General features: G+C 34.1%; 1 protein-coding gene across 7 annotated transcripts in view; it reads left to right on the top strand.

The window, feature by feature from the left end:
* LOC122573117 (putative thiamine transporter SLC35F3) overlaps positions 1-17542 on the top strand; it is a 60124-nt gene continuing 42582 nt past the window's right edge. For 2 of the 7 annotated variants that reach the window (XM_043739083.1, XM_043739082.1), the window contains exons 1-4: positions 2-483; positions 2221-2372; positions 6153-6394; positions 6987-7133. In XM_043739083.1, the coding sequence (XP_043595018.1) occupies positions 2234-2372; positions 6153-6394; positions 6987-7133 (528 nt within the window). In that variant the 5' untranslated portion in view covers positions 2-483; positions 2221-2233. Of the gene's footprint in view, positions 484-2220; positions 2373-6152; positions 6395-6986; positions 7134-17542 lie in introns of all 7 variants that reach the window. The other 5 variants (XM_043739084.1, XM_043739085.1, XM_043739086.1 and 2 more) reach the window with 3 other exon arrangements.

The following is a 17542-nucleotide window of genomic DNA, read 5'->3' as shown; positions in this document are numbered from 1 at the left end:
GGTAGTACAAAGTTTACTAGTAATCAATGGCGTGACATAGCATAGCACACTTAAAACTACTTGAAGATCATTTGTATAGGTTGTATTGAATTTATATAAAAAGTAACGTCGATGTGGAGATATTATACTAATGTTGTGTTTCTTCATAACCAAGTAATCGAGTAATTTAAGTTACTTCTTAATGAATAATAAGAATTATATACTTTATTCAATCTAAAAAATAACAAGCTATACTGAATGACAGTGGAATACAAATTCTCTGCTAGCTACTGCATTATTAGATTCCGTTAATAGGGCAGCCATAAAACATTTTAATCTAAAGAACTGATGGAGCAACAAAGAATGAAACGATCGTGTGATGTAATTACAATAAAACTAAAATGACAGTGCTTGTGATATGTAATAGCCAGTTAAATGCATCGTGAACGATGGATACATCAAATTTAAGACATGTTATGATCTCCGATGAAAAATGTAAAAAAGGTATGTCAATTTCTGTGATTTGAAAAAAATCGTTTATAAAACATCATACACGTTTTTATACAATTTTACTAACTTGTATGAATCGCAAGTTTTTATGTTTTTTAAAAGATGAAAATATTTAACGTAGAACATAAAAGTTAAAAAATATTACTTACATATTTTATGAAAATAATTGGAAAAAGTATAGAAGGTAAAATATTTTGTTCATCTTTTGTTAAACTTAGAAATTTTAAAGAATTATTTATACATTATTTATGTAGATATAATTTTAATTCATAAGTTGCAAAAATTACATAAATTCTCATTATTGTTATGTCTAACAATTAATCAGTGTTTTTCCCAAAAAATGAAGAAATTGCTTCATGTATATACATAAAAGACACTAATTTATAAAATAAATATTTCGTAAATGTTGAATTTATTAGTCCACAGAAAGAAATTTGTTAGATTTCTAGATATAATATAATATAATCTATAAAAAGATTTAATATATTCCAATGTAAGTAGTATATCATATTAAATATATAGGTATTATCTCTCATGTTAAGTTCTATTCATTATCAATAGCTATTTGATATAAATTCTGGTAATAATTAATTTTAATAAGTATATGTACGTATATCAATTAATATATGTATGTATGTGTATATTATAAAATTTAAATGATTTTTATTTTCTTTTGGATATTGTACTTGTTAATGAAATATTTTGCACATGTTTATAATGTTCATGCGTTTTAACAAGTTTTACATCTTTATGAAATCAAAATGTTAGTATTTTTCTTAATATATGTATTCTGCAGTAAATTGTTTGTAAGCATCAGTGTATGGATGCTAAAAAGAAAAGTAACAGTAAGATTATTATTTTTTAAATTAAATTTGATTATAATAGCTTAAAAATATCAATTATTAACTTAGAATAAATTAATAAGTGTCATTTTTAAACAATACTTTCATTGTTTTGTGTTTCTAGATATGTTACATTTTCATTAATAAAGATTTTTTTACAGCTATATTATTTTTATTTCTAATTTCCTCAAAATATTAAATATATCATTATAAATAATTTACTATTTTAAACTAAGTATGCACTTATTTATAATTTTTTAGTAATTGTATATGTAAAGGTTTATAAATTTAAGTATTATCATTATGATGAAGTTTAATTAAATGTGATTATTAATAATAAAATTCTAAAATTTTGTGAATAATAGAGTAGTTATTTTAAATAGATACAGAAGTAGAAACAGACTCCTATTTAAAGTTGCTTTGTTATTAGCTAATTTTGTACACTACTTTATATCTTTCAAGTACAGACGTTAGCAAGTAAATTTAGGTAGTTTCACTATACTTAACTACAGAAAAAAATGACCTTACCAGTCTATGTTCAAAAAATAATATTACCTATGTTGGAAAATATTGATATTTTAATATATAAGAGATATTTTAGTATATAGCATAATAAATATGCTAATTTAAGATATTAAATTTCAAAGTTTAGTAAAATAGATTTTGGAGTTACGAAGACTTTGTACTAATGTTTATATTACAGTACTGTGTGTACTAACATTTATACTGTAGTACTCTTTTACAACAGCAGACTTCATTAACATTTTGATACATATATCACAAGTATTTCATATGAGTTAATATAAAATAATATTATACTTTTCTTAACATATACTTAATATATACTTTTATATAAGTGTGATGACAACAAATGTTACATGTTTCAAAGAACAAACTTAAACATGGGTAGCAGAGGAGTCGGGGATATTCCTACAATATTTCATCCCCAGCAGACTCATACCTCAAGTATTATTCTTGGTGATAATCAGCAGAACCATGGCTCTCAAAACACTGCTGGACAAATTACTCATGACAATTCTGGTAAGTTCATATTAATTGTCTATTCAATGTACTACATATATTATATTCATACTAAATCTTATGCTATTCAATAGAGACACATATATTAACTCATAAAGTTTGTATTATATTATAATTTAATTTGTTAATGTTAATTTGTGTAATATCATAAGGTTAAAAAGTCAAAGAAATTTCTCTGTTATCATCACTAGGTTTAGGTCTGATGAAGAAAAACAGTAGTAGTTTTGTATTGTGTTTTAGTCTGTCATTTATACTTTATCCAATGATTAAAATCTTTTAACTCCTTGGTGATTGTGTCAATGTTTGTTTTAGCGTGCATTCCTCTTAATACAACTTTATAACTTCTGTTTTTCTTTAACTGTAATGTATAGAAATATGCATTTTTCTCTTTCAAGATTAGAACAATTTTATTATAAATTTCAGTGATATTAGCTTAGATTTTGACATAATTATATTTAGTTGTTTAAAATTTTTAAGTGAAGTTTTTATGTAAATATATTGATGGACATTTTGATTGAAGTTTAGATCTTTCCAATGTAGCATTTTCTAAAGATTCGTTTGTCAATCTGACAAAGAAAGAATCTTAATCTTTTTGTAACTGCTATACTCTTTTGAAGAACTTTTATAATTATTATTTGGAATAGGGGCGACCTCATCGATTTCAATGGCTTTAAATTACAATAAAGCAAAATTGAGTCAATAATCAAAGCTTTTGTATAAATTATTATTTGTTATCATCAGCCTCATTCAAGCCGTTAAATTGATAAGATGTGTTCAGTTACGTGTGTATTAGTATATTCGTTATTTTCAGTAAATATAAGATCGAGTATACCTGTTATTCGATAAATTTAAATTCCGAATGGCTAAAGCAAAGAATATTGATATATGATATAATTAAAGATCACTAGAATTGGTCAAAATTATACTATTAGCAAACATCAAGGCAGTAACAACACAACACTATAACAAATTAATGGAAATCGTCAAATAGCGATCGAATACATGCCACAACTAAGAAACGTAAAACGTAAGAAAAAATCTGCCAATCTAATAAGCTGTCAATGGACATTCAAGATACAGATAGCGGAAAATAATTAACAAATATATCTGTTTAAAACCCATACTGCGTTTATTTTAAAAAGCTAACATCAAATCACGTTCTCTACATGAGACGATTTTATTGCTCGATTTTATACTATCGTGTAGACTTCTACCAATCAAAGTTACCTATACTAACATTTTCTGCGACTCCTAATTTCGCATCGGGCTCGTTCTCATGTGTCTACATCTAAAGAAAATCGTTACAACACAATGGCTTCCCGGATTTCGCATCGAGTTCGTCCATAAAAACTAAACCCCTTCTGCGACTACCTGATTTTGCATCAGGTTTGTTTGCATTCTATAACTTCCTGAAGTCGTATCAAGTTCTTTACCGCTTACAATAATCTTAGTGGTTCCCTAACTTCGCGTCAGGTTCATCCGTGTACCAGCTAACAGTTAACACATTCACAACTGTATTTTATAAAATACTCCTGCCGACCTCTCGCGCTTCTTGCAGCATCGGCTTGTCCGAGTATTATAGTAATTGTTGAGTTGAACACGTGGATTTGCATCGATCGTTTCAGGATGTTTTAATGCAGAAATAAAATATTTACGTAAATAAATAAATAATATACTTAAAAAATTAAAACTGAAAAAAATTAAACTAATCAAAAATAACTAAAAATGTCTCTCGGTACAATGGTTTCTGATTTCACTTTCATGCCTTTTTTACTTTTACTTTTGTATGTTTTATTTCTACTGCTCGCTCTCTGCTTCGTACTTTTACAGCTTTCATTATATTGAGTTTTTCCAATTTGCGTCTATATATGTATATTAGATATATACTACCGACTTATGTTATTCTTGTGTGATATTGCCAATCCTCTCAATTACTTTTTCCTTAATAGTAGTGATACTAATAATTTATATAGCAATGGATTCGTAATTTACGAAGAAAGAAAACAAGTAAAGCAACTTGAACGTTTATGATAATTATATTTAAATAAATAGTACTTTGTAAAAAGTTCTGTTCCATGTCTTAAAAATGTCGCAGCTTGTCGTCGAATGTTTCTTTGTTTTTTCGTGTTTCCGTTACCGATAATAAGAATCGCCGTTTGTTGCCTGTTTCCATTCGAAACGGTAAAGATTAAAGAAAAATGGGAAATATACGGCAACACGAAGCAAGAGAAACAAATACATATTCCTTTAGTGTATACGTGTTGCTAGTCTGAAACCAAATAAAACCCAAATATTCCTGAGATTAGATGTCTCAGTGTGAATAAAAAGTTTTTGTAAAGCACTGTTTGTTTGTTGGAAATATTTTCCAACATGTAGCAACAAGAAGCAACAAAAAATTGTTAGATGTTGCTACAGTGGAGACGGGATTTTGTATAATATGTACATAGTTGAATTCTCCATACAAAAAAGCACAACTATTATATTTATTCTTCCTTTCTATACTTTATTATAATTGTCGATAAAATAATATATATGTACATATATTATTTTGTGTATACATATATGTATATAAATAAATAAATATATATATATAGGCTGTTTGAAAATGATTTATCATGAACACTTTATAGCGTTATTCTATATTTCTGACACGGTAGAAATTTGCAAAAAGTAGCAGCTTCAAAATTGACCTTAACTTTGAAATTCAATTTTATATTGTATCGTATTCTAATTATTATGAAGATAAAAGATTTCAAAGAAACAATGGGTTGCAACTCAATCGTTTTTTGAAAAGAATTGGAAATTCTTTTCAATTCCATTTTGGAAGGAAATGTTAAAGTTCCATTAGTTTCAGAACTCACTTTATTTATAATGTGCTTACATTTTGCAATCAGATATAGAAACAATAGCATCTATTATTGCATGTAGATATGTCAGATCCATTATTATATATACATATATCCCTTATATATCTTCCTTCTGTTCTTTTTTCTCATTATTTAAGTAGCCCTAGGCTCGCATTTCTACATTCTGTCAAAGTTCCTCTTTAGGATTACGTATTGACTTTAAATGATCAAAAAGTTGGTGAATCGACTGATGATGATGCTTCATCTCATATTAATCGACTAGTTCATCAAATTTTGAATGAAATGTTTGGATCATCGGAGATAGCATGCAGACCTGTTCCTCTCTTGTGGCCTTCTCGTTTACCAATTTTGATACTAGTTGATCTTTTCCTTTGGAGAACCGTAAAAAATTTTTTATATAATAGTTCTGGTAGATGGATTATATACGTTGAACAATTAAAACATCGGATTGATTTTCATCGTCTAAAGTCATAATGAATAGAATAAGATGTAATAAAAAAAAAAATTTGACCTTGAATTAAAGATCAAGGTCAATTTTGTACCTGTTGTTTTTGCAGATCTTCGCTGCTCTAAAAGTGTAGAATAACGTTATGATGCTTGTAACAAAATCATTTGCATATGTACCTTACATGAAATATTTTTGAAAAAACTCTCTAATTTCGTGAAAACCAACAATGACTGTCATTTAAAATTACAAAAAATGTTTTACTCAGTCACAATATAATAAATATTATAGATAGTATAATGTAAATTTTAAAGAATTTATATCTTGCGTCACACATACTTATCATATCAAATTATAAATTCAGTTTAGCTATAATAAGACTGGTTTACATGACGTTTGTTACTTGAATTGCAAGCGTCCTTGAAAAGAATTTTGTTTCAATTATAATTATTTTATATAAATGTGTAGGCTGTGAACAGCAACAAGGATGTAGCGTTAGTGGTGGCTGTGGTGATTCTGTACCGAGTTGTCGTTCTTTGGAAACAACTAGAAGTGGAGTTGGTTCTGGAGGGAGTGCAGATAATCAAGGGCACAATACAAGTCAAACTCAAGTTCAGCCTCATGTGACAGTACCACCAGTTACTTATCAACAAAGGCCCAACTCCTTATCCACTTGTTACACATCTTGTTGTGCCGAATCTGCAAAAAAGGTCTATTGATTTCTAATATTTATTTGTTTGTCTGTAATAACAGAAGAAAACAGGAAATGTTGGATGTATGTATATGATTGAAGCAATCTTACTTTTTAAAAATGAACAAATCTTTTATGCTGCTCCTTTCAATTTTAAAATAACAATATTCTATCATTTCATTTGTTTATACAAATTAGAGACTAGACTTTATACAAACTAGAGAAGTTTATTCTAAAATTTTAGCTTTAGCTTATTCTTCCATAATCAATAATCATGTTAATATTATATTATATAATATTATTATTATTATATTATAATAATATTAATTTTATCGCGCTTTATATATTGTTAGAGTACAATTTCTTTGTTACTTTTTGGAAACATGTTGACTGCTTATTTATTTCTTCTATCCTGACTGATAAGCACTTTCATTCTTTTTTGTTCGTTCTCCTACATGTTACGGAATTATAAAACTTACAAAAATGACAAAAAAAAAAAATCCTTTTGATTAATTTTATGCATAAATTGAATATGGATTTTTATAGCATGTAGAATTTGAAAAATATATTTATTAATTATTTTTTAAGATGTTGGTATATTATGATTTCAGATATATTTTGGAGTGTGCGTCACAATATGTGTTACAGCAAGTTGGGTCGGTGCAACACATTGTATCAGATATTTGTATTTTTACAAATACGAAACTCCTAATTATTCATCGTTTTCTAACTCATCTATTACAGGGCGTCATCAACATGTAAGTATATCCTATCTTCAAATCTCTCTTTTTACATTTTTGAATATGGTTCATCTTAAAATAAAGTTTCTATGAAACATATAGTAAATTAATGCATTATGATAAGCCAGAATTAGATACGTTAGTAATATTAAAGGATGTGTAAGAATAGCCTGATAATGAATTCACGAAAACTGAGTTTCGGGACGGCACATGGTGCGTTTAGTTTAGACGTGGTTTAGGGTATTTCCCTCAATCTAGTAAAACAAAAAAAATGAAAGTGGGAACTTGTATTTGTTCATGTCTTTACGACATACGCGTGCGAAAGTTCGTAGAGATTACACTGAGTATTCTTGAATACTCTACGAATGCTTCATAAACGCTCCGATTGTTTTAGCATTAGATAAAGAGAAAGTCACGATATGCGATTTCCCGACTATTGTGTATAGTAAAAATTATCTGTATGTATTATACATGCGTAAAGATAATTTAGTTTATTTCATTTCCTTTGATTATACATATGTATGTTCGTTCGTTCGTTTCTTTAATTACTTTTATAGGATCAAAAAGAAGCTTCCAGGGTGATTATCATATATATCTATATACAGGGTTATCCACTAACTCGAAACTCGCACTCGCGAGGATATATGAGAATGGCAACATTGTAACATGTACGCTTATTACTACAATCAAGTGTCACTCGCCACCTATGAACTGTTGCTAGAAGTATAAGTAAGTCAGAACATAGAGCAGTTTGATAGTGGCCGAAGAACTTTAAATTTGATGCCACATTAAGAAGACGACCGCTGAGAAAGCGAGCCTCTCATTTTTGCCGACGATTCATGTCTCTGCGTGCTCCCGAAGCTTCGAAGCAAGTGTCACGTAAACTTCAGGGTTGGGATTAGGTTCTAAGAGTAAAGAAGGCTGAGTCATAACCGAACTATTAATTTTCTTTTATCGAACTTTATTATAAATTTAGCACTTACAAGAAATAGAATGACACTGAACCGGAGAAAAGAGCTGCACAAGAACAGGAACTAGAATAAGAATTGCCCGAGCTGGCTGAAGTCTCGGCTTATATGCATTTTGGTTTGAAGATGTTGAGGGGCTCGGAATAGGTTATGATGTGGAAAAGTGTCCGAAGGTCGGGGGTCGATGTCTTATCTATGATGTAGACTAAGGTGTGTCATGTTATTTAATATAGGTTTGGGGTTGGATAACCCCAATTTAATAGATTCACACAGATTCTATTATACTTTGTATATTTCGCCATCTCGTACAAAACATCTTAACACACCGGATACACTCAGATAATTAACACGTGGTCGACTCCTAAGACAAAAGGGCGTCGCTAGAAGTCGTACCAACTTAGCTTGTAGGAACTAGCGATCATACCAACTTAACATTTCTTAACACTCCCTTTTGATCGTAGTTTCTACAAGCCCCATAGCTTTGGTAAGAATGTCAGCAACATTCTCAGAACTAGGTATATAGGTATAATCTAATATTCCTTTCGACACGCAGTTCTTAACATAGAAATAACGCACTTGAACGTGCTTAGAACTCTCGGCAACTACTTCATCTTTGGACCATGAAATAGCTCCGATGTTTTACAGAAAATTTTGCATGGATGAGAGCAATATGACAATTGGCCCAACTCCCTTAACAGTAACGATATCCACACAGTCTCCTCTGCTGCTTCTTGCATTACTACAAATTCTGCTTCGCATGTCGATTGAGATATAATTGGTTGTTTCTTTGAAACACCACGGTGTTGCACCACCAGCAAGTATAAAGACATACCCACTCCTAGATCTCCTATCTACTGAACAACCCGCAAAGTCTGAGTCACAAAACACCTTCAAAGGTTGTCCTGTCCTTTGGTACACTAGCTTCAAGTCTTTGCTCTTCAACAGGTACTTAAAAATCCGCCTCACTGCTTTCCAACCAGATACAGTCAGATTTGCGCATCTTTGGCTTAACTTTCCTATTGCACACGCGACATCAGGACGACTTACAGTGGCGATATATATTATATGCCTCACAGTCTGTTCATACAACTTATTATCGAACGGTTCATTACACTTAATGTCAAAACCGGCCTCACACTCCTTAGCTAGCGGTGTTGACACTCTAACCTCATGAGCAATGTCAAACAGATTCAGCATTTGCCCTATCTGTACAGATTGATCAAATACAACAGTAGTACTGTTTGGCTTACTCAAGTGAATGGACAGAAATTGAGTGTCAGTCCCCATCATCCTTACATTTAATTTCTCCATAATCCTAGTTTTGAATACGTCAATCGCAGTCTTTGTTCCAAACGCAAGAATGTCATCCACATAAATAGCTGCTATCAGATCTTTGAGTACATTCACATACACACACGGATCACTCATACATGGGTTCAAACTCATACCTTTCAAAATACTGTTAATGTGCCTAAACCACATGCTCCCAGCTTGCTTCAGTCCATACAGGCTCTTTTTAAGTTTGCACACGCATCGAGTCCTGTCTTTTCCGGGAACTTTAAAGAATTCTGGTTGCTCCATGTATATATCGTCATCTATAGAACTGTTGAGATATGCACACTCCACATCAATGTGCTCGTAATCCCACCCATTTTCTGCACACAGAGCAACCAGAATTCTTAGAGTTCTGCGTTTTACTATTGGACTGAAAGTCTCTGAATAATCTACTCCAGGCCTCTGCCAGAATCCCCGAGCTACAAGCCTAGCCTTATACCTATGAGGATTCCTTTTCACAACAAGTACCCTCTTAGAGTCAATAACATTTTTGTTCAAAGGTCTTTTCACTATGTCCCACACATCTTTATCCGCTAGGTTGTCTAACTCCTTCATTATTGATTCACTTTTGAGCATCTGGCCTCTTCAGGGCTTCTTACACATTCACAGACACACACAGACTTTGAGTTTTGCAAACAGTTGCAACGTGAGCACAACTGTCACACGTCTTTGGTTTACGCAGTCTTGCTGACCTCCTAGGCACAGTCGCTACAATCACAACCTTCTCCTGATTATTCTCATTAGTTAAACTGTCCATGAAATAATCACTCTCCCCTTCATCGTTTCGACCATCGCTTTGAGTTTTAATGTCGATCAATGTGGATCAACTCCCCTTTCAAGTTCAAAATCTTCAACGTTCCATATCCACTCAGAGAATTTCCTTTTTATGTTACTCGTGTCCACTTTAGCATTCTTGTAGGGAAACATATTTTCCTCGAACCTGACATGAGAAGAGATTATTACCTTCCTGGTCTTCGGTAGGTAGATCCTATAACCCTTGACCTGTCGGTCGTAACCTACAAATATCCCCTCATTCGCCTTGCTATCAAATTTTCCTCCGCTTGGTCTTCTCAGGTACCAGACTTTGCATCCAAATACCCTTAGCCTGTTGATCTCCCCTTGGATGTCGCATCCCTTACTTTTCTATAATTCTAATGGAATTCTGTCTCCGATGACAGCGGATGGGCATAGGTTCCTTATATGATGCGCAGTGTTCATAGCTTCTCCCCATAGATAGTCAGGGAGCTCTGACTGGATAAGCAAGCACCTAGACATCTCAACCAGGGTCCTGCTTACTTGTTTTGACACTCCATTCTGTTCAGGATTCCTAGGGACGGTCTTCCTGTGCAGGATGCTTTTCTCCCTCAGGTAGCTCTCAAAATTTACCCCTGTGTACTCGCCTCCATTGTCGGTTTGAAAGGCACTTATTTTTGACTGATGTAGCGCCTCCACCTCCGTCTGGTATTCCTTGAAGCACCTAAATACTTCGCTCTCCCTACTGATGATCCTAACGTACATGAACCGAGAGAAACCATCGATGAAAGTTACAAAGTAGTTACCTCCACCTAATGACTTGCACTGAGCTCTGCCTCTGACATCGCTGTGAACGATCTCCAAAGAGCGTTGACACATATGATGGGCTGTCCTTGGAAATGACACTTTAGTCATTTTTCCCTCCACACAGACTCCGCATAATTTGTCATGTTTCTTGGAGTCTTCCTTCACGCTCCTTATAGGAATTTTCCTCATCGCGTTTCCATGCAGGTGACCTAACCTCTCGTGCCACGATGCGGTACTCTTGTAGGCCCTTGCCTCAATAACTTCAATGTCTTCGTCATTGTGGCCAGGCTCCTCCTGATCATTCTTCACGGAGATATTTGCTACGTGCCCTTCAGAGGGTATTGTCTCTAAATAATATACATCTTCTCCTACCATTGATTTGAATACGACGTCTCCATCATCGTGTGTTCCAACGGCCTCATCCCTTGTACACACTGTGGTAACACCCTACTTTGCCAATTTCCTGATTGAGATTAGATTTACATCTAACTCAGGCACCCACAGAGCGCTTGACAAAGATAGGGTCCAACCCCCACAGGACTCAGCCATTTTCACCACGATCGTTCCTTTTCTCTTAATCTCCAGGTGTCCCTTGCCAATCCTGATTTGTCCGGTTGCAGGCGCGAAATCCACGAAACGATGCCTGTTCGGAGTCACATGATTCGAGGCACCTGAGTCAAGGTAGCTGATCCTCCCTCTTTCCATGTGGCTGATGGACGATAAAGCCAACGTCGAGATCAGTCCCTTGGACCTCGAGTTGTCTTCTGATCCCTTCTCCTTCTTGTTATCTTCCTGTCCTTTCTTTTCCCTTTGGTTTTTCTCCTCCTTATTTCCTTTCTTCTCTTGACACTGGTACGAAATGTGGCCCCATTTTCCACATTTGTAGCACCTCTGGTCACGTGAATCTCTATTCTTTGGTTTCGCGCCATCTTTGTTTTGTTGTGGCTTGGGCTTCCACTGTCTCCTGGTCGCCATTGCGCTGCCTCTTTCGGATGTGTCTGCAGCCGCGTCGATCCTTCTTTCTTCGAGTAGAAGGTCGGACTTCACGGTCCTCGCGGTCAGATATTTATCAATCCTCGTTGCTCTGAGGTACGTCGCATAATTTGGATCCGCCATGAGGCCGGCCAAAAGGAAACATGCCATAACGTGGTCCTCAATTTTTATACCGGCACCGGATAATTCGTCACAAAGGTCTTGGATCCTTCCGCAGTGCGCGGAGATACCCATGCTAGAGGTCTTCTCAATAGTGCCCAGTTCCCGGATGCATAAAACAAGGTCCCTCGACGTAGATCTCCCATGGACATCTTCCAGTGCTTTCCAGCACTCCCTTGCTGTTTTCAAGGCTCAGACATCCCCCAGATACTCAGGGCGAACATGCCGGAAAATGTACGCACGTGCTTTGTTGTCCATTTTTATACAATCTGTAGAACTTTCGGTTTGGTTCAGGGCGGGGGTAACACGTGGACGGGGAGCTCTGTGGAAAAAGTACAGTGTGAAGGGAGAAAGAAAAAGGAAGCGCAAAGTGACACGAAGAGAGGAAAACAAAGTGTGAGCATACGAGGAGGAAGCAAAGAAAAGCGAAAAAGAAGACAAAACGAGGGAGAAATATAAATAAGAAAAACCAAAAAGGAAGAGGTTAGGTAGTCAGAAGCGCGGCAGAAAGCAAGGCAAGGAAACAACAGATGGCGACAAACAGAGGAAGACCAAGAAACACGGGTAAAGGGGGAGATAAGGAAGATTTCAAAAACACACTGGACAGGTACAGCTGGACAGAAAAAGACCAAAGCGAGGGAATACTGGAAAAAGGAGGGAGAAAAAAGGAGCAGACTATGTGAAAAGGAAGAAGAGGACCTGAGACATGTAATAGAAAAATGTGAGATAACGGGAGGACCAAAAGACATGGAAAAAACACTGAATGAGGCTGGAGAAGGACTAATGGAATTAAAAGCAATAATACAAAAGAGAAGGGCAAGGGCAATACAAGACGGGGAAGAATGACAAGAAGGCAGTACAGTAAGGAGGCAAAAGACCAAAGTGACAATAATGTGTAGTCATAAGTTGCAATAGTTTGTAGTCATTAGTTTTAGCGGCTAGAGATAAGAATATGCTAAGGAGTGCAATACAATAAATGGAAGAAATGTAAACCGAAAGTTCGTCCAAAGCCGAAAGGCACGGACTAAAATAAATAATAATAATAATAAATGTACAGTCTGGCCTCAACCTTTTTGCTGGCGTTAATCCTGGCTCTACTGCATCCCAGCAGTCCAGGGAAAGCAACGAAGCTTCCGTCATCGTCTTGCAGTATTCATAATTGTTCTTATTCAGGATCGGATTCATATCTTTGTCCACATCACACATTTTCTCCTCGTCGACCACGGCGTGGTCTCTTCTCGGATAATTAAAAAAAAAACATAAAAAATTTAACAAATAAATATCTTCACTATCGCAGTTTACTGCACTGGGTCCATAACCTGTTATTTAATATAGGTTTGGGGTTGGTTTTTAATAGATTCATACAGATTCTATTATACTTCGTATATTTCGCCACCTCGTACAAAACGTCTTAACACACCGGATATACTCAGATAATTAACACGTGGTCGACTCCTAAGACAAAAGAGCGTCGCTAGAAGTCGTACCAACTTAGCTTGTAGGAACTAGCGATCATACCAACTTAACATTTCTTAACATGTCATAGCTTCTGTGTAGGCTATGATGATAGGGTGATGATGTGTCCAAAGGAGTACGAAGCTCGGAATCGATGTCTTATCTCTGATGTAGGTTGAGATGTGATTGATGTCACACAAGCATGGGCATCCGATTTTGTTCCCACATATAACTTTATCTTTTTTAATAACTGGTATATAAGAAAATAACAAAAATGAGTTTAAGGCAGTCACGTTTACAGAACGTTCTGTAGGTTCGGAAGTGTCAAATTCGCGTGATTTTACTTCGACGTTCATCCACGTTGACGATTGTACAAAGATACTCGAGAATATCAGGTGTCGCAGTCGCAAAACGTAGGGACTTGTTAGCCAACACACCATATGGGGAGGGCTTAATTTATGGCATTCTCAAATGTTAACATTTTCTCTTTCCATAGCCGAGAGTGACGAAGGATAGGGAGCTATCCCAGGCGTTCGCACACAGCATTTCTATACAGATATGTTGGGGTATGCTTACCTAAAATGTAATTACAATGTAACTTTTTTTTATTTAAAACTGTATTCTATTGGTAAAATTATTAGCGAATTACCAATGAAATGACTCACATTCTTACAAACATCGGGGTCTTTTTTCTATCGTCAGGTAATTTTCATTTTTAACGTATTAAACATTTTCTTCTATGTCGTGCTTCAAATTTGTTAACTTTTTATAAATTTCCGCCATTACCTGATTTTAGGTCGTTTTACTGTCGAATATAAGAATAAATGAGAAGGACAGCAATGAAATATAACAAAACATCTCACTGAATTCATATTTAGATAGAGCAGTTTAAAAAAGTAGAAACTAATTAAATCCTTGTAGGAGTGCCCGAATCTGATTAGTCGGCAAATGATGGAAGTTTATGCTAGAGCTGTAAGAAGTCGAACGCATCTCTAAACGACAGACTTAATATCAGTATCCAACGTAATCTCAGAATGTTATGTCTACCCAAAACCTAACCCGAACTTAGACCGTCAAAGTTAGAACTTACATGTCTTCCATGCAGCTACTGAACCCTCTATCTTTCGGGGCTATAGTTATGTCTGGTATCATGTTGATCGTAAAAATCTCAACAATCCAACTAAAACAACGTTATAACGATAAAATAAAAAATATAAAAACTTTATTTTTCTTATTCCGACGATTTATAAATAATTATGTCATCGTTGGAACAATTCACAGGGAATCTGTTCAACGAGCGATTAGTTTCATCTCTAACGTAAACAACTTCCGTTTGCCGACTAGTCCGAATCAGGCACTGCAGTACGAGGATTATTTCAATTTCTACCTTTTTTTAAATGTGAGCACACTGCAGTGTGAGATGTTTTGTTGTGTCTCAATTGCTTTTGTTCCTTATTCTTGGATTTGATAGCAAAGCGACCTAAAAGCAGGTAATAGCGGTCAATTTGTAAAAAGTGATCATTAACAAATTTTGAAGTATGATGTAAAAGAGAATGTTTAATACGTTACAAATAAAAATTATTTAACGATAGAAAAAGGGGCCTGATGCTTGTAAGAATATGTACTATTTCATTGTAATTCACTAATAACTCTGGCAGATGAATACAATTTCAAGTAAAAAACATTTATTGTGATTAAATTTCAGGTAAACATAACCAAGGATATCATTTATTAAAAAAAAGGAAATTATGTTATGTATGGGAACAGTAGCGGATGCCCTAGCTTGTTTGGAAACTTTGGGAGCGTGCAGGGACATGAAATTCCGCTTACTCAGCGATAGTTTTTTCCCTATTGTGATGTTTAATCCTGTAAATAGATATATTATTTTCATTAAAATATGATTGAACCAATCTTGATGTGTGTACAGATGCATTATTTTGTTGAAAAATGTAATCAGATCCAGAAATGCGTTCTGCATGATTATTTATTTGTTCTTTGATTAAATTTATGTATCGGACACTACTCATTCTCCCAGCGATGAACTTGATACTCGTTTTGCCGAAATAACCGATGTCGGTCCAAACCATCACGCTGCTTCCTCCCATTTGTCGTCAAATTGCTGACATTGTCTCTTTTCTTATGCCATGAAAATAATATTGGAACCCATCAGGACCATCCAAGTTGAATATTTTTCGTCTGAAAATAGTACCCTTCTCCATTTCTTTTTCCAATGCATTCTTTCTTTTGCAAAGCGTAAACGTTCTACTTTGTGTTTCGCTGTTAACGAAGGTTTCTTTTTGAATTTTAACCTCTTAATATCTTTGCAGGATAGTAGAACTCGACGAACACTTAAAATACTGGCACTAACACTAGATTTTTCCATTATTTGCTTCGTTTTTAACTGCGAGTTGGGAGCTACATGCAAAATTGCTCGCTTATAACGATCGGATAACGATGACGGCCGACCAGTACTTTTCCTTTTGCCATAATCTTCAATATTTTTAAAGAAATTGTCTATTACTCTACGACTTCTTCTTATTACCTTCGATATTTTTGCTACTGATAACTGTTGCTGTTTTAGTTCAAGAATTTGCTTTTTTTCAGACTCGTGTAATTTTTTTCCGCGTCCCACATACTTACAAATTTATATGGTATTGTACTGTAATCTTTACTCGTTGATAGATCATAAACTACTGAGCAATTTCTAAACATATTAACAAAGTGTGCTATCATTTTGTTCTTAAAATAAAATAATTTTTTTTGTTATACACTAAACTTCATAATATTTTTAATTATTTTCAACGAACCGTATATTCTGAGCTTATAATGTTTTGATATTATACGTTACAGACGAAAAACTTTACACGCGTGTAACGGTTGCTCGAGGGTGGAATTGTCCGTTAAACATGGGAAAAAACCGTTTTTCCTGTGTTTTATTGGAATGAAGAATAACCCTAAAAATCTCTTCACTTTTAAAATATTTGTAATAATTGACTGTAAAAAATGCTAAATTTTATGGCGATTCCTTAGGATTATTATGGGCCTGAGTTGGTATGTTTTGATACCAGGTGGCCATCTTGATCAAGGGATGGATTATGGTTTATGACAAGATTACGGGCGTAACAGTTGTTATTATTTGTTATTACTGATTTTGTTTGTCATCTTTGACTTTAAGATAGCCTCTTTATTTGTACTGATCGCATTTATTTTAAGAGTAAATAAAATATTTTATCGACCGGTCAAATTGATCGCCCCCGGTAGGCAAGACAGAATACAATTATTTCTTAGAAAAAGAAAGCAAACTAGAAGTAAATGCCGAAAAATATATTGTATGCATGTTTTAGGAGGTCAGAATTATGAAGCGATACGATAACGTTTAAATATGGTTAAATTTGTGTAGAAATTTGAAAATGATCAATTTCACCAGCACTGGTAGGTTTAGTGTTAAAGTAATATTATTGAAGTGTTTGATAGATTCTTTGGATGAATAAATATTTAATGTCTCAGATGAAGACAACGATTGAGAAACTATTCTGAATAGTATTATATATATTATAAATAACAAATAAATAAATAAAAAAGATATATATATCTATATAATAAGTATTCTAATATATATAGAGAACAAAACTTTTATGATTCCGGATATTTAATTACGATTTACGGCAGAAAGAAAGTAGTAGCTTCACTAAAAGCAATTTGACACGAAGTAATGAGATAAAAGTAAGAATCCAATCCGAGAGATCATCAGGATGTGATTAAAGTATGTGTGTATCAGATTATTGCAACATGGGGAGGGAAATTGTAAAATTTTGAGGTGAATAGGCCGAGATAGGTGCGGAAGAAGCACTTGAATATATTTAACAATATATATTTATTAATACATACCCTATGTGTAAACTACGCATAGGACTCGCGATTACTATTAGCGGTTCACGATTCGCGATTACAAGTTCG

Source organism: Bombus pyrosoma, linkage group LG11 (assembly GCF_014825855.1).
Source record: "Bombus pyrosoma isolate SC7728 linkage group LG11, ASM1482585v1, whole genome shotgun sequence".
Lineage (NCBI taxonomy): Eukaryota > Metazoa > Arthropoda > Insecta > Hymenoptera > Apidae > Bombus > Bombus pyrosoma.
This window is presented reverse-complemented; position numbering and strand designations above follow the sequence as displayed.